The sequence below is a fragment of the Galleria mellonella genome, unplaced genomic scaffold, assembly GCF_026898425.1.
Source record: "Galleria mellonella isolate WM207_F2 unplaced genomic scaffold, CSIRO_AGI_GalMel_v1 utg63, whole genome shotgun sequence".
NCBI classification, from domain to species: Eukaryota; Metazoa; Arthropoda; class Insecta; order Lepidoptera; family Pyralidae; genus Galleria; species Galleria mellonella.
The window spans coordinates 11,069,983-11,088,916 of record NW_026442130.1 but is presented as its reverse complement, the minus strand read 5'-3'; the positions used below and the strand labels follow the sequence as shown (position 1 = coordinate 11,088,916).

General features: G+C 32.7%; 1 protein-coding gene across 2 annotated transcripts; it reads right to left on the bottom strand.

Moving 5' to 3' along the window:
• Positions 1 to 1,242: 1,242 nt before the first annotated feature.
• LOC113521627 (protein FAM91A1) lies at positions 1,243 to 17,549 on the bottom strand. Of its 2 annotated transcripts, XM_026907219.3 has the most exons (19): positions 17,332 to 17,549; positions 17,080 to 17,164; positions 16,612 to 16,719; positions 15,589 to 15,690; positions 14,529 to 14,710; positions 13,698 to 13,798; positions 12,805 to 12,982; positions 12,178 to 12,311; positions 11,605 to 11,710; positions 10,706 to 10,813; positions 10,023 to 10,109; positions 9,228 to 9,406; positions 8,717 to 8,883; positions 8,273 to 8,500; positions 7,527 to 7,673; positions 6,473 to 7,125; positions 5,904 to 6,007; positions 5,469 to 5,538; positions 1,243 to 4,877 (listed from the first exon to the last, which is right to left on the bottom strand). In XM_026907219.3, the coding sequence occupies exons 1-19, from the start codon at positions 17,401 to 17,403 to the stop codon at positions 4,767 to 4,769; spliced, it is 2,922 nt and encodes a 973-aa protein (XP_026763020.2). In that variant the 5' UTR covers positions 17,404 to 17,549; the 3' UTR covers positions 1,243 to 4,766. The 2 variants fall into 2 exon arrangements, with proteins under 2 accessions (XP_026763020.2, XP_052755797.1); XM_052899837.1 differs by lacking the exon at positions 17,080 to 17,164.
• Positions 17,550 to 18,934: the final 1,385 nt, after the last annotated feature.

The window sequence follows — 18,934 nt, the reverse complement described above, 5'->3', positions numbered from 1 at the left end:
GTAATGTCAACAAAAGGATCTGTCGAAAACTATAGGAGTATCAATCCATAGCAGGCTAGTGTACAAAAAATGCAAGAACAAGTAATTATATAGAAGGAGTGATAAAATTGTCAATTCATAGTGGGCTAGTGTATAAAAAATGTTATACGGCCTTATAACCCTACCAAATTCAGATACAACATGCTTGCATACTTTCTACATAAACTGTGTCAAATATATAATCTAGTAATGCAAAATTTGTCATTCACAAATAATTGACATATCAAACATTTTCTATACACTAACCTGCTTTGAATCAAGATAAATAGCAACTGATGGTGTATCTTTTGTCCTCTTTTTACTAATTATATTTCCATAAGAAAAAAGTAAGCAATTATATGATTTACAGTTTTTATTTTATCATTCATATATTTTGTTATTCCTTGTTCTTAAATTTTAACAAAAATATTATTATTATAACGGCTATAATGGCAGAGAAAGACCTAAAACGACGGATGTACTTTATGAAAAATTATATCGTCAGAATGGGAGTAATGACTTTGAATAGATAAGAATGAAAGAGAAAAGCATATGCCGACCCCAAATAATAATTGGGATGAAGGTAGGAAGATAACGATATTATAACGGCTAATCTGCTAAATAGTTTAAATCGCTTGTTAGTAAACCTCTAAGGTATACCTATTATGGTATTAAGCGGAATAGTTGCGACGTGACATAACACATAACAGCAAGTCCACCGACTAATAAATTCTTCGCTAATTCACAACTCTTTTCATTTGTAGGCACATATTAAAAAGACTATATCTAAAGATTTATTAGATTGAGACCTCCATAATAAATTAACATGTTAATTTCCAGTTAAATAATTTCACTGGCCCGTTCAAATATTTTGAAATCCTTGGCCTCTTTGGCGATTAAAGTTGATATTTAGATTCTTAATGGTACTTTAAATAATCTATCTGTGTAAAGTACCATCCATTCAAATCCTTTCGTCCATTTTAACAAGATAAACATTATTACCATTAATTTTTAGTGTTAATAAACAAAGTTATTGTTATATAAAGCATCCCTTATTAAGGGGTGTGGATTCTAGATGTTATGGTCTTATATTCTAAGGTACCTCTCCCTGTAAGCCCCCCCCTCCCCCCCCCCCTAAGGCACGGTGATCAGGGGGAAAGGGGGGGTTATTATTATTATTATTTATATATAATTAAATAAGGGTATACAATACAAAGTACTAGATATATTTTGAAACAGATTTATTACAGTTTTTAATAAAATAATAAAAATAATGAAACAATAACAAGGCTTGTTAGTGGTTAGTTTTTTTTAACATAAATATAATTTTTAAATGGCTACTATATATGCCTACCTACATAATATTATTTCAAGGACGGAATGCCTTGTTTTTGTGTCTGCGCTAATCTGTATTTTTGAATTTATTACCGACTAATTTGCCTTTGTACATCATATAAACAGAACACTGAGAAAACAGATTTTTTAAAGACCATGGAACTATATTATTTCAACAAAGTATGCTTTAATTGAAAATTATTGCCCTCTTCAAATCGCAAGTCAAGGAATGTACACACTTCAAAATTATAGTTTTGAATCAAATATTTAAGAGCGCCCAATCAGGATGACCATATTGTAAATATTATATCTGTCATTTTTCAATGTTTCTGATTGATCATTTAAAAATTGTTAAGCAAATTAGAACATAAATCATAGAATATGTTAAACATAAACCTATAACTAAAAATATTTGCACCTACTTCATGTTTTGCATCGATATTATTTAAATAAACTTTTGCCATCAAAATGCAAATTTTCAATGAAACCTTTATAAAAATATTATTACATAATTAGTTTTAGTTCACTGAGAACTTTTTATATAATCAGTCAAAAGCACTGAAAATTTTTGTATTTTTTTTTAAATTGACAGATAATTACAGACTCTTACCCTACTTCGGTAAGCTAAATTTATAAACACTCTTAATACTCAGAACACAAAGTTTATTTTTAGGTATGCAATATAACGTAGCCAGGACATTTACCTAAATGATTTATAAAAAAGAAATTCGTTATTGCTAGCAAGTGAATTTCTTGTTTTTCTCATGAGAACATTAATCGTTTCTATAGATAGATTTGTTTACCATTCATCTATAAGTATATAACAAAAACAATATATATATATATATATATATATATATATATATATATATATATATATATATATATAACATTAACAAACAAAAATTTCTTGTTAGATAGGTAATACCTATTATTTTTTATGGAAGAGTCTCAATACTTAGACAGTTGATTAATTCTGACTAGCCATTAAATAATAATACAATTATTGTGCACATAATATTACGTGTGTGTTTTGTAGTAAATCTAAACACATCAATAACAGTTTTCAACTAACACCTCACTAGTTAACGTTACTATTCAAACCGGGGGTTCCCAAAATTATTAAGTTTGCGCGGCCTCTCTCTCTCATAAACTTGTTTTAGCTATTGTCTTGTCTCTTTTTCTTGCACTAAATTCCCTACATGAAAGAAAGTGATAAAACAATGTTAAAATAGGTTACAAAGCTAGTTTTAGTTTTTATGAATAACGGTGGTTAATATTTTGTCCCAGTCTACCTAACTCGGGTCATTTACAGTTATAGACTGTATAACATATTTTCTGTTATCTCCAATATAGATGGGCAAAATGTTTACTTAATTCTATAACATAAAAGTCATGTAGGGATATTTAATATTACAATATTACTAGTTTATAAATGTTACAATTCGCAGTGCATACATACAAAAATCATAAACAAATTATAACATAAATAGGACCATAAATCATTAAAAGATAATTTGCCATTGCTTACAGACTTCATTTCGTTCAATAGTAAAGCAATTTTTTATTATTACACTGTCTCCTTTTTCTAGAGAATCAAATGAGTAATAAGAGGCCCTTGCTAAACTTTATACACGTATTAAAATTGATATAGTCAATTTCAATAGAATTTGATTAAAACATATATTAATGAAATCAGTGAATGATTGCAACATTCCATCAATTAATCGATTTTTTATTTGTACTACTATCGGACATGTACAGACTATCTTATGGTCGTACTAAGTTCTCTTGAAACAACAAGTTATAAATAAATTTGAAGTAAAATATTTATTACAATTATTACTACATTATCTAACGATTCTTTATAGTACTATACTCTCTGTTCACAATTATAATGTAATTATGGAATAGATTTTAAGTTAATGTCACAGGTAAAATAAAACGTGAATATGACATTGCGATCACAAGGGCGGCCTTAATCAGTATTCGATATTTTTTTATACGCTATTAGCATTTGGATGTTGAGGACACGTTTTTTTCGTTCTTTCTGTCTATAATTATTTTTATACTTGGCATATTTAAATTTTGTCATCAATCACAGCATGTCATTTATTCTAAATTGTACACTAAAAATATGACACGAAAAATAAAATTTGATATGACCAATTAACACAAAAAGCTTTCTATTCTATTTGTATATTCTATCCAATATAATTTTGATTACTAAATAAACCAAGTATAAAAAAATTAAATTATAGTGATCTTTGCTCTCTTTCTATCTTAGAATTATCGCGTTACCGCATTAGTTACAATGGCAATATGTAATTATTACTAAATTTATTACTCTAGGAACATACAATATATTTTAAGGCCTTAACATAGGATATACACAAACTATAATAATCATATACAAAACATTATTATTCTGTAATAAAATAACAAAATTCTTTGAACAGAAAATAAAGAACTCATACTTAAAAGCAATGTTAATTCTACAGCTAGTGACAAGCATTCTAAGAGACTGTATATAAAAATATAAAGAACATCATATTTTGTTAATTATTCTACGAAATCTTAACATAAAGCTGCAATTCGGTATTTAATAAATAGTTTTATTTAATTATAGACTGATAAAAACATGATTTAAATTCAATTAAGCAAATATCCAGTAACATTTCGTGGGCACTACCAGCCTGAAAGAAAGCAAACCCTTTCAATAGAAATAAAGTGAAATACATGTGCAGACATTATTTTTTTAAGTCAACTTGCTTAATTCTTTTCAAGATAAATAAAGAACATATACACCAAACGATTAACCTGTTCCTTTTTTAAAATCGGTCATAGAATTTGTATAAGGTCTGTGAATAAAAATAATAAGCAGTCTATTGCATCTGTGCGTGTCGATAGAACTGTAATATATACTTGTATAAAATTGTTCATATTTAGATATATTTTATTTAAAAAAAAACTGTTCAAAACGAACAAAATAATTATTAATCACTAGACAGTGAGTACAGCCTAGGTTATTTGATTATAATTAGCATCCAATGACAACTATCGTGCCTACATAAACATAGTACAAACAAGAATTGTAATTGTAATTTATTATTATAAAATTTATTTTAAAATTACTATTAACAAAATACTAAAACATATAAAAAGAAAACTATTTATATTACAAGCTAATTATTGGGTATAAATTTTACTATACTAATATAATAAATATATTTCGGTTTAATCACAAAAATGTATGTTACTAATTGGAAAACAAGTAAATCTCTACATTATATATATGATTCACCACACTATATTCAAATCTCTAGTAAAGCTCAAAATAAATCACAAATATATTTGTCTCATTCACACAGTTGTATCGATGGGTAGATATGGCGTGTGCAAGGGAGATGTCATCATTTCCCATTCCACTCGCTTATACGTCCATTTTCAAATACGAGACATTTCCTTGGTAATGGTACTAAGTTACCACGTTTTACTATTCCCATGTCCTCCCCTGGGTAATACTGGAAGAAAACATTATCATTTATTTCATATACATCAGGAATTTGTTTGTGAAAAACAATCATAAATTAATGAAACAAAAGTATGTAAGAGGGAGATTTGTACTCTGTACATTTTAAAATTCAGATTCCAATTGTATTCCACAGGGAGACTTTGTACAAAAGTCGATTGCTTGGGTACCTCTGTCCCATTCGTGTTTTAACCGTGAAGCAGTTGTGTTTACATGGCTGTGTTTCGGTTTGAAGGGTGGGATATGGCGTGAATTTACTGGGTACAGAGGAATAACACCTGAGTCCTCAGGAATGGCAACGCATGGGGGGTATCATGAGCGAAACAGTATACTCTGTTATGTCCATGGTACTGCTCATGTCTATAGGCGACGGTTATCACTTTCCGTCAGGTGGGCCGTCAGCTTGTTTGCCATTCTAAGTTGTATAAAAAAAAAGTAAATTGAAATAAGTATCATTGTGACATTCTTAACCCCACATACGACGAGTATACAAGAGAATCCCTTTTACCAAATTCTCTCTACTCATAAATTTAAACAAGAATCGATATGCATTTTTTTTCTATACATGACTGTAATTACTGACCTGACATTGTGAAACAAACTTAAGTACATCTGATCGAATAAAGTCATTGTCCTCTTTCACTTTCTCTAATCTGAAAAATACAAATATAATATGTTTATTACTTACACATTATTATTGTGAATAATATATCATTATCGTTATCATATCAGCCTTTCTGTCCACTGCTGAACATAAGCCTCCTCTTGGGGGGTTTTGCCAGTAGTTGGCACACTTGGCAGACAGATTGGCAACCACAATAGACCTTTTAAAAGGGGCGCTGCTGCTAATCTCTCGCCTCCCTTAGTCGCCTCTTACGACACCATAAGAAAGGAAGGGGTGGCCTATTCTATGCCAGGCCACATGGGCCATATTTTAATTATATATATTAATAATATAATATACAAACTCCATATTAAATGTCTACATAAAACATACTAATATATTGAATATACTTACAATTCTGGTTTAGCTATACGATCTACTATACAATGGCAAATCTTCTCACAAAGTGTTTCATCAAAGAGTGGAATGCCGAATTGAAGATCCAATATAGTCCATTTCTGAAATAAACCAGAAAACATTGATTTTTATATGAATAATGTCAAACAGCAAAATACATTGTCTCTTCTATATTCTTTTCTCCACACACAAAAAACTATCATCACCACCATCATCAGCTGTTAACTGTCCACTGCTGACTATAGGTCTCCCCATATAGTTATATACAATCATACTCAGTAGTTGCCGAACTTGGCAGATTGGTTATCAACTGCAGTTAGGCTATGGTGATATTTTAAAGACTTTTTTAATGTTGCTGCTTATCCCTCGACCATTAAGTACCCCTAATTGCCTCTTACGACACCCATGGGGAAGAAGAGGTGGCCATTTCTATACTGGAGCCACATGGTGGATAAGGTTTAATAAAAAAAAACTGTACAAAATAGTATTAATAGGAAGAAATTTTATAGTTCCTTTTAAAAATAAATTAAAAAAGGTGAAATATAAAAATGATAGTATAAAATTACCTCTGGCTTACAAGTCTCCTCGTCGGAGTAATTGTGTGCTGTATCGACGCCGCTGTCGCCCTCTGCCGTCATCTCTGTCAACTTATCTGATAGCTGAGTGAACATAGATATCGACTCCTCTGCGGGACTCAACAAATCATTCAACTGATTCATCGATTTCTCGCTCGCCGTCTCACTCTCCTTTTTACTGTCAAACTTCAAATTCTCGATGCTGACCGACGAGGAGTGTATCGGTACTAAATCATCGGAAGTAATCGATTCTTTGCTCAATGTATCGGTGGAATGTTTTTTACTATCGATCTTCTTTAAATCTTCAATACTTGTCGACGAGGAATGTATAGGTATGATATCGTCGCTACAAGCAATCGATTCTTTGCTCTGATGTATCGGTTTTGTTTCATTTATTGCTAAATTGTCCAGCTCCTCGCACAGTAATTGGCCGCCTTCGACGCTCGTGAACCCGTTTGCTGGAGAGCTGTTCTTACTGTCGATTGTTGGTGTGACAGCAAAGTGCGATTCTATCGGTGACTGTAGTCTGGCTGTTGCCGTTTTATATTCTGCCATAGTTTTCTCAGTTGAGTCCGTCGATGACACCGATACCTCACCTACGGGTTTAGCTACGCCACAAAATTCTTTTTTCTTTCGAACTGGGACTGTAAAATAGAAGTAAAGATAAATTATTTCTAAATACTTATCTCTGTACTTTCTAATGGGATAATCACAAACATTTGTCGACTATTAATGTTATAGTAAACATAGTATTTCGATCGTGAATACATAAAAGTAACTGCATGTTAAATTTGTTTACCATTATTCAGCAGTCTCTGCTCAATAATGGTAGCTTCAATCGTCACTAAACTAATATAGAAGTAAACACGACAGTAAACCCAACAATCAATAGAACATAAAGGCAATTATGAAGAATCAGTTCAGAATTGTCAATGTAATCGCGTTCGTGTTTAACATCAGATGAATGGAGAAGGATTTTCTTTAGGAAGGTAATAGTAGACTATATTTGTATACTATATATAGTGTATGAAGTGGCTGCGAGTACCTAGTTGCACGGCAGTGGGCGGGCGCGCGCAGCCGAGGTCGGGCACGCCGATGTCGGCGAGCGTGACGTAACCGGCCGAGCGAGACAGCCGCAGCCGCGCCAGCAGTCGTCGCAGGCCCGCGTGTCGACTCCACAGCGCTTGCGACTCTGATTACACACAAATCACAATAGGAGTATTTTTTTACAAGACTAGGACGTACATAGCGCCATCTAGTTTCAAATTAAGTAAAGCTTATACTACCAGTACTAAACATAAATAATTGATACTCTCTTTTTTTTAAATTGTATATAAATTTTATATACAAAATTATCCAGACTAATGTTAGCAGATATACAAATGAATAACAATTTTTATATTATATGGAAATCAAATCTCTGAAATGAAATTAAACAAAAAGTGAGATGGCGTATCGAACTTTTACACCACCAGAATATTTCAATTCACAAATAATATTAATTCAATGAGAATAAATTAGCAGTACACCAATACAGAAATTAGATGGGTTTATATGATAATATAAAAAAAAAAGTGTACCACTGAATTCAGAACCTTCTCCTTTTTTAAGTTGATTAGAATGTAACATCGTTGAATAGTAAATATTATTTTAAAAAATATTCTAATAATAAAATAATTTAATGCCTACATGATTTCATTATAATAGCGAATTATCATATTTTTATATTTGAAATATGAGGTGTATGGAAATAAATTCTGGAAATGAAAAAAAATGTTTTAAAAAAATTACCAGCACAGCAATGTTCGTTGTGTGGCGGGAACATGAGGTGCGTAAGCGCAGGCGCGTGTCGCACGCCGACGGCCTGCAGCAGCACGGGCGCGCGCCGCAGCGCCGAGTTGGCGGCGGCCAGCGCGGCCGCGGCCGGCAGCTCGCCGCCCGCGCCCTCCGCGCCCCACCACCACACCGACAGCCGCGCGAACCCCAGCAGCGGCCGCGGCACCATGCGCAGCACCGTGCCTGCACGCAACCCACGCACTCACACACTCATACGACCTTGATGCTTTGAAAACAACAGCGGGTCCCCAATGACCTTTTTTCTGTTGTGGAAGGAAGTGGTGAAGGAAAGAGCTGTCTAAATATTTTCTAAGGGTGCCAGATAAGCTATTCTATTATTATATAGGCCGATTCTATTGGCGATATAGGTCGTGCAACAAAAGCACACTTTATACGCACCCTTAGTGAGGAGCAGGGTAGGCGGGCCGTAGCCGGCGACGTGGTACAGGTAGAGTCGCATCCACGGTTCGGAGGCTTCGGGCGGCGCGGGCCCCACGTGTGGCAGCCCGCCCGCCACTACACCCGCGCGTGCCGCCCGTCCAAGCGGCGCCGTCGACAGCGCTAGTCTGCAATTCATAAAAAATCTAAATCACCAAATCAGGGCCGAATCAAATTTTTTTTTTTTTATAAAGTCATAAGTTCCCTCTAATAACTTTCTTGAATGACAAAATAGTAACGTGCTTAAATGGCGATGTACAACTACATTTACCACAATATTTGATTGACTTTGGATCATTTTACCTTTATAATTCTAAATCAATAATACAATCATAAGACTGATGTAAAAGAGGCAAAACTTATTTAAATATTTATCTAAAATAATTGACAAGTATATGACAAAATACAAATGTTATCCATTTACAACATTTTAGGTTAGTATTCTGTGAGCCGATTTTATGAAAGCCCATACCGGTATTTTGTAGCGAGTAATCGCGCCCGTGCAGTGGTCCCGAGCGCATGCAGCGCTTCACAGCGCAACAAATCTAGAGGGCGCAGCTTCGGTCGCAATGTCCGCAACGCTATCCGTAAGCACGCTGCAGCTGCTAAATACCGCCTTGCTTCGCCTTCGATTTCTGGGTCTGCAGCCACCTAGAAAAAAATAAAAACTTTCATTCAGTTCATCTTTCTTATTGATTTTAATATATTGAAAAAAATAATATATACTTAAAACTTCAATTCTTTAAAAAGAGTATTAAAAAGTAGAAACTTTTTAACTTTTTTTATGGTCAACAACATGCTACATGCATATTCACGTTGCAGGTATCCATAATCTATTTTTTGCTGTGTTTTCAATAAACATACACCATATAAGTATTATTATGATGTACAGCAATGATCCCTAAAGTAAATTCCGCGGCACCTAGAGGTAAAAAGAATTAAGAAAAGAATAAAGTGTTTCATTTTTAAAATATTTCTAATAAAAGTTTCAAAATACAGTGTCTTTGATCTGTAATCATTAAATATGGGGTTTCATACAATAAAAAGTATCTAGTAGTGTTTGGTTCTTAAAAGTTTAAGAATCCCTGATGTACAGCAATTATAATATGTTTTACACAATTTTGTCAGAACAGCCATTTCCATCAAAATACATGTCGCAAACAACATGCCACATGTATTTGGGTGGTTTATATATCATTGAAGTTATAAAATCATTGTTTGTTACATATATTTTATTTGCTATTACTACATAAATACACACTCTTACCTTATCCAACTCCATAAGCAAACTGTCCAAACTTTCGTCACACAATTTGCCAACTTCAAATAATGTTACAGCATGGCTTTTTAGATCCTGAAACAAATAAATGTATCATTAAAAAAAAAAAAACTCACCAAGAGTGGTTTAGCCCTGCGAATTAAAGAGTATTATTTCGACAATAGGTAAGTAGATTCTCACCATATCAACTATTCAATAATTATTATTGTATTATTAAATTACAGTACAGTACAGTTATATTATCTGTAACAATAAACCCTCTGTCTCCCAGATAAAATCTCTTTTAGAGAGAAGCTCATTCTGATACATTATTATATATAGTTTTGTTATTTTTTATGTGTATGTAGGCGAAAAGACTGCTGGTATAGAAACACAGTGTCTACAGGAAGGTAATATAATTATATAAGTAAAAAAAAGCAAATGAATAAAATACAACAATTATATATATATATATATATATATATATATATATATATATATATATATATATATATATATATATATATAGTAATATCAATGCATACATTCAAGTCAATCACCGATGTTAATCCCCTGCATGATATACTTGAATAAATAAGACTTTTTTCCAAGGCAGGAGGGGTACTTTCACTGATATTTGTTAGCTGCTAAAATTATATTTACTATCTTTTTACACAATAAACATAACAGACCGGTGACAAATTTCCCATCATAAGATACGCAGCTAAGGTGGAGTCGAAGAGAACAGCGACCCGCCGACCGCCACCATTATTCGATGTTTCCGACACTTCTTGGTAAATCTATAAAAGAAAATACTATTATGGAAAATGAAATATTTATAAAATAAAAACTTTTTACTATGCTAGTCTTATACAATAGGTTTTAAGTAATGTTGGATGCTAGTTGTATACACGGTGTAAGGGACAGGTTGGCAAAACTGTAACAGCGAATTCAGACTATTATTCTGAACTGAAAACCAGTGGAAATTCTTTCTGGAAAATTTCATTTTTTTTTTTCATATAAAATAATGTTATCTATGATATTATGTCATAATATAAAGAAATAATATTTTATAATTAAAAACTATGAAATACCAAAAACCAGCAATGTGATATACATATTAAAATCCAACTGCAATACGTGGAATTAGTCAACGCTACAAGTGTACGAAAACTACCTACGAAGAAGCGCCATTGACCGAGCGATACCTTTGTATCACGCGTCGTGTGGATCGTAAAATTTCAAATATATTGCGTGGCGTTAAAATTAAGAATCGTTAATTACATGGTGGTAGCAACTCCGGTGGGAAAATAATCTGCCATCTGATTCAGACCATTCACCTAAATCAGCTGTTTTTGTTTTGGCTAACTTGTCCCTTTCACCCAGGCCCTCTAGACAAGAAGCAAACAAATACATAGATGTAATCGATATCGCTAGCGAGTCCGTGAAGGTAGAATGAGATAGTAACGTCGGCTGTTTCATTCCAACTCATGGACTCGCTTGTGATACCAATTCCATCAATGGATTTGGTTGCCGGTGTAAGATTAGTGGAGTTTGACAACTATAGAACATTAAATACAATAAGAAATACCTTTTGGTGGGAAGTAGATGGTTCTTGCTTAATTAGTACTGGTTCCATCTGCAACGCGTCATCGTCCGCATTTGGATCAAATGTCAGTGGCGCGATTTGTCGATACCTACAAATTTTAAAAATATTAAACAATAAATTATTGCATCTTCATATCAGAATTTTCTCTACATGATATTTTATTATTCATAAGTAGTTTAACTCCATGTTTCATCTGAGGACGAAGTCAAATCCCCAGAGTCGAATGAATGAATGAATGAAGCAATTAGGGAACATTTGTGTCTAGGCAAATTGTATAGGATTCGCACGAAGACGATTGAATTTTACAAAATGCAAATATTGATACATAAACAATTAAAAAATATATAATTACTTTCAAATAATATATCATATATATATATATATATATATATATATATATATATATATATATATATATATATATATATATATATATATAATAGACTAATAATATAATTATCAAGTCCGAATCTAAAGTTTAGGTTCGATTTTCAGTCAAGCCAGTTTAGGAAGGTGGATTTAATAGTAATAGTTTATTATTATATTGTTACATACGGCTGATGGTTATGCGTAGTTACAGCGTCCCGCCACGAGGGGTGGTGCTGCGCCTGCGGCGGGGGCTGCAGGTGACGCGCGAACCCCAGCCGGCAGTACAACGACACCGCCTGCTTCACCAGCTCGCACTCCACCTGCACAATAAATTGAATTTAAAACAAACAAGCAACTTATACATACAAAAATAAATCTCTCATACTTGTACCATTTTCTTTAAACCTTAGATTATTCATACAAATGCTTCATACAAAACTGGTCAACTTTTTTATCTGTATGTACTTTATTCTATCGCGTATCTTCGACAACGGGACACCAATACATTAAACTATAGCAATTGCTATTCCCGGCAACACTATACCGGTAACACGCGATAGACTGGTCATCACGTCGATGAGTTGACGTCGAACGTCTACACAACAGGTATTCGATCGATGGAACATTTGCAACGCCGCAGTTTATGTAACGCGCCACATTCGACGAACGGTCCGCATTTACTGATCGCTTTAAAAGGTCTTCATGCAACCGAGCATACGTTGAACTGAATTTGTGATTGCTATGTTTTGCCACCGAAATGTAGCGCTAGCCATAGATACTCATGCAGACAAGTAACTAAATAGAAGTACTAACTTGTAGGACGGACGCAAGCTCCGCAACTGAAGTATGCTCGTCGATGGATACAAACACTTTGTACAGCAATGTCTCGAAGTAATCTCCAGCGATGCGGTTCATTACAAACCCCTTCAGCGGCGGGACGGAGACCTTATCAGCCGCTGTTATTGGTACGTCCAGGTATATTAGGCCGCGCCTACAAGTTGTTAATATAGGAATAAGAATAGGGATATCTTTTATTCAAAGAATCTTAATTACAAACATTTTTGGAGTATTTTTTTAATTATTCTACCGCCCATTCAGAATGCAATTTTAGCTAAAAAGAATATACAAGAAACTCACTTGTTTCTATATAATTAATATTATAAGTCATCATATCAGCCATAAAGTATCCATTGCTGAACATAGATCTCCCCATAAGAGGTTGGGCCCCTATAAGAGTTGTCATACTTGGCAGGCGAATTGGCAATCGCAGTTAGGCTTTGATGACATTTTAAGAGGGATGCTGCTGCCCATTCCTTAAGTATTAATATCCCTTAATCACTTCTTACGACACCCACGAGAAAAAAAGGGGTGGCCCATTGTACTAAAGGATGTGGCATCCCGGCAAATATTTTTCTAAATAAATTCCATTACAGTATAAATAATAAAGATGCCCATCCATGCATCTGTGGTAGGGCATCTCGTCAGGACGATAACTAAAACACAAAATGTGGTTCCTGGTTCGTTGCCGTCCTAAACCTACCTAATTAAAATTATAACCATTTTTACTAACATCTTTTTAGGTCTATTACTAACAAAATAGATCTTATTATTTGACAATAAATAAATTACAATTTGAATAAAATAGTGCAATCAGCAGACATAAATTATAAAAATTTTCCATCTCATATCTTCTAATATTTATTTACCTGTACAAAGTTTTGACGACGTTATAATCCAGGGTGCCTGCAGTCTGCGAGCCGCGGTCGATTAGCAAATCTATTAGCGCCTTCTCGCTCTCACTCAAAGGCTATTGCAAAACGAGAAATAAGCTGAGTACATGCTAATTATATTTTACCACAATGTAATCATGAATTGTCCAACAGATTAACATAAGGGTTGTCACACACGAGGTAAATGATATATGTATCGAAATATTAATACTTAAATAATGTTATATATAATAGTGAAATCGCTCTACACAAATAAATGAATCAACACAATATGTAAATAACTATATTTTTCATCAAATGTCTGATACTAATATCGACATATTCAGTAAGTTGTAAATATATAAGAATATCTATAAAATTAGGTTAAACTTTCATTAAAATGTTTCTTTCCACTCAGAGTTTGCTGGAAGAGAACTCTTACAGAGTTAAGCTCGCCTGTTGATGTACAACATTTAATATAAATTATATGTTTGTAATTTTTTGTGTACAATAAAGAATAAATAAATAAAAAAATATATCATTAAAGACTCTTTTGGGTTTCCAAAGAGTAAAGAAAGAGTATGTGCAATAACATAAAATGTCGTAGAAACTGTACCACATATTAGATCCTTAATAACTTTTTAAAATAATGTACATAAGATATCGAATTGTGACAATATTACCTAAATAGTGTTACATGATGGATATATTGATTGCTGATTTTAGTAGTCAAATTCGAGGCGAAAAAAAAAAACGTTAATTCAATGACATAATAATACAAAAACAGTCTCAAACAAAACAATACAAAAATATAGAAAGTCAAGTAACCTTAACATCTTCTTCTAGTACATATCCCAACTCGACGCGCCACCACGGCTGCATCGGTATGTTAAGCGGCACGCGAGGCAACAGTGCTCTAATAGCTTTGGAGCGGCCGCGACGCCCCAGCGAGCGGGCTTTCGCTACCAGTTCTAAATACTCATTACGGCCTATGCCTAGCAAACGGAGACCTGAAAATATCAAATATACTTTATTAAAAAATAAGCAATCAGAAATAACGTGACCAAAGATGAATTTATTTAAGAAATCTCTTTCAGTCAACCCAACACAATGGTATAAGAACTCATACACATATATTATAGAAAAAAAAAACAATCATTTCTATAAATACACCACACACAAGAGGCACAAGACTAACAACCTGTTCCACAACTTACCATTTTTTGTATGAAATAAGAATAACAATAAATAAATAAAAAAAAACTAACAATAAAGAACCATAATAACAACCTATGTTACTTAATAAAGTTTCCTGTAGGTGATTTTTTTAAATAGTTTAACTATTTTTTGAGCTTATCCATTATAAACAAAAACTAAAATCATTGTTCTTTATAATTCTTATCAGAAAAATTTTACAGCAGTTTTGCCCTAAGTGCAGGACACAAATATTATTACAAGTTTGTAAGTTATAAATTTGTTTGAATGTTTGCTACTTATTAAGTTATTATATATACTAATATATAATACTATTAATCTTAATAATATCGACTATACTCTAGCTTAGTAGCTAGAACATAGTCTATTTGTGAATAAAATTTCATTATTCAAATCCATTCAGCTCTTAAAGCGTGATTAGTAACAAACATCCAAACATTCTTACAAACCTAAACATTTTTTCTTATGTGAAAGGGCGACAAACAAGCATGCAGTTCAGTTGCATGGTAAATAAATCCATAGACACTAATAACACCAGGGCAGTCGTCAATGCATCGCCAGCCTTTTAAAAAGGTACAAATTCACTTCTTGAAGATCCCCATATCATATTTATTAGGAAATGCAGCTGTTGGTAATTTGTTACATTTATTGTGTTAGTAAAATTTATACTTACAATCAGCAGCTGTAAAGTTAGGCATTGTGTCATAACTCTTCTCCAATTCAATCAGCAATGCTACCACTTCCACATAATATATAAAGGGAGTAATCCTCAGCCCTAAAAATAGGTTGAATAAGATGAAAAATATTCTAAAAGGATTATTTAATAAAAGTTGTTAAAAATTAAGAGTGCTCATAGCTTACAGTATAGCAACATTGCAATTGTCTGTTGATTTTCAAAAACAAATGAATATTACAAACTAAAACATTAATCTTTCGATTATAGGCATATGTAAGGGAACCAGGTGGGTCATACCCATCATGAAATAGTATGCACCCAGAATGCAAGAGGATCTTTCAACCATGTGTAGACACATAGAGCTGAGAATATGTATGAGTCTTTTTTAAGGGTCTAGGGCCTCCTCTGAAAAATAATCTAAAATAAGTAGATGGAAGCTCTTTTTTACTTTTATAAATAACTTTTTATTCATCCATAGTTATGTTAAAGTGTGTAAGGTTTATTATTTTAGATAACCAACAAATAAAATACTTTTTAAAGGTATTAAAAAACAGACCATTTATTGAGTGCTGGTAACTAATCAGAATCAATGGGTACTAGACAACTGACTGACACTTAGATAAAATTATTATTATTATTTATACCTAAATGGATTTGTTACAGTCATATGAAGAAAGTTTACCTGAAGAAAAGTTTACCTGAATAACACATTAATGTACCTACAAATTATGTTTTAAATTTGAAAACTTCTGTTTAACCAAATACTTTATTTTTTATTAAGACATACATAACATAATATACATATAAAACATCCAGCCCAATACAAACAGATCTACTCACACATGCATACAAATGTTTATATTACATCTAATAAATCAATACATAATTATCACAACATGAAACAGTGTGCTAGATAACTAAACTGCTTCATCACCAAGGTCATAATTATTAAATTCAGATATTTCCTAACTTAAAAATTAACAAAATTTATAACAAAAAAATATAAATATAAAATACTACCTTTCACAATCATGTCGGCTAAGTGATATGGGTAGAGCATGAGTCTTTGTATGCTGCTCTGCACAAGGGTCTCATAGTATTTCCTTTCATCTTTCCGGACAGTTCGCACTACCAACAATCAATCCATTAATATCAATTAATATGGATTACATAAACAAATACTTATGATACATTTTAGATTAGTACTTGTATTTTGCAAGTTTGAATTCTGCTTAGTAGTTGGATTCCAGGTTTAAAGGTGAAATATGTTTATAAAATTACCAACGAATTGAAATCTTAATGTGAACAGAATTGGCATGATGTGAGTGATACTTTTAATTGCAGAGATATTCATTAATGTAATGCCCGGTTAGCTATTTTTTAAATGAAAACTTTTAGTGATATCCTATTTCAGTACCAAATTTAGGATCCTATATTCTGAGATTGGTTTGTGAATACTCTGTAGAAAATATTTTTTTGTTTTTTTACCTAGGCTTCCCCTATAGCGTATTTGATTCTTAATACTAAACTCAAATATATATCGCTCATATTCCTTAGGTGAATCTCCCAATTGCTGAAAAAAGAACAAGATATCAAATTACAGATCTGATTTCGACGAAAACATATATATCATTTATAATAATTATTTGCAATTTAACGAAAGCTACATAAATTAAAAACAATTATACATATTCTGATAATTAGCATTACCATAGGCCTTACATATGATAATATGTTTACCTTTTTGACAGTCGCAGGCAACTGAGACCAAACAATCTTTTTTCTTATACATTCCTCTATTTCATCCTCCATTCTGGTGAATATATACTCAAAGAACTACATTGAAACGTTAACAAAAATTAAATATTATTTGCACAAAAAAAGAGAACTGAAGGAAAATAAATATAGACAAATTTAACCATCAAAAGTACACTGAGATTAGGATACGGAAAAGATAAAAATTTGCAAATAGCCACAGAGAGCAAAAAGAGACGACAAACTCAATGGGGTCGATTCTGAAGTATTATTTCTCTACATGTCTTTAAAATTAAAATTTCACAGAAAAATCTTTATTTTAGGAATGAATATAAATTAAATTTAAAATAAGATTTAAGTCAAAATTATTATAAATTTAGTTTATAATTGTCCATAAGGTAGAAATATCGCAAACCTATCAAATTTAAATATTTAGGAAAAGTTTAGACAAAATGACATCTCAGAATCGACCCCAATATCTTTGCTACAGAAAAAAATTTTACAAAGCACAATAATTTCACTTTCGATTTTTTATCTCTATCATTTCAAATTGGTAACCTCATATAGTAACTTCATAAAGTTTCGGAATTTATAAACACAATGAACAAATATTATATTTATAATATGTGTCATATTTATAATTTCTGCGTTCCATCTAATCTATTCCGAAATCTTTGGTTCGATGTACCAAACCTATATCTTTGAACAGAACATAATATCATATACTTAGATAATGAATGAATAAATGAGTATTTTATTTGCATTATACAATGTAGGAAATAAGCAAGACAATTAACGAAAAAAGCGCGGGAAACGTTTAAAAAAGCGGGAGTTGTTTTTTGATCTTCTTTAAATTAATTTTATTTTTAATTAATAAGGATTAGTCTTATTTATATATTGTGTATTAGATTGTATATATAATTGTATATTTTGTAGTAATAGTGTTTGTTGCTGTAAATATTGGTAAGTAAATTACCTATATTAACTAGACATTATGGATCCACCTATAGACCCTGAGGGGACAACCCCCCAGATGTCTGCAAATATAACTATCCCATTTAATAATAGTTTTTATATATTGGGTGAATCTAGTATGGACACAGATGGTTCTAGCGTTGCAAGTTCTAAACGTAAGCGAGTACGTGGCGAACGTCGCATTTGCAAACATTGCAATAAAAAACGAAGGAGGCACACCAAAGGTCTCGAATCTAAAATTAAAGATAGTGATTGTCAATGTATTGAGGATGAGAATCAAACTCAAGTATCAATACCTGAACGGTGTGGACTGCCGTTCGGTGAGCGTGGACTGTAGGGGCGTTGGTTCAGGCTGGAGTGAAACACAGCGATTACTATTCTGAAGCCTCCGGTACCGTCTGAAGAGAGTATTTTTTCTTCTTGTCCTATTTCTTCTCGAGTGTAGTGCGTCGCTGCCCGGAAGCGAATGCCGCTTGTCCAAAGTCCAAAGTCCGTCTTCTTCTCATGCTCTCCCCTAGGAGGAGCCGGGGAAACCTGTCCGGGGTTTTTTTACCCCTCTCAGGTGGTCTCTATCCGCCGCTCATTAATATGAGCGGGTCGTTGGGGTGAACCT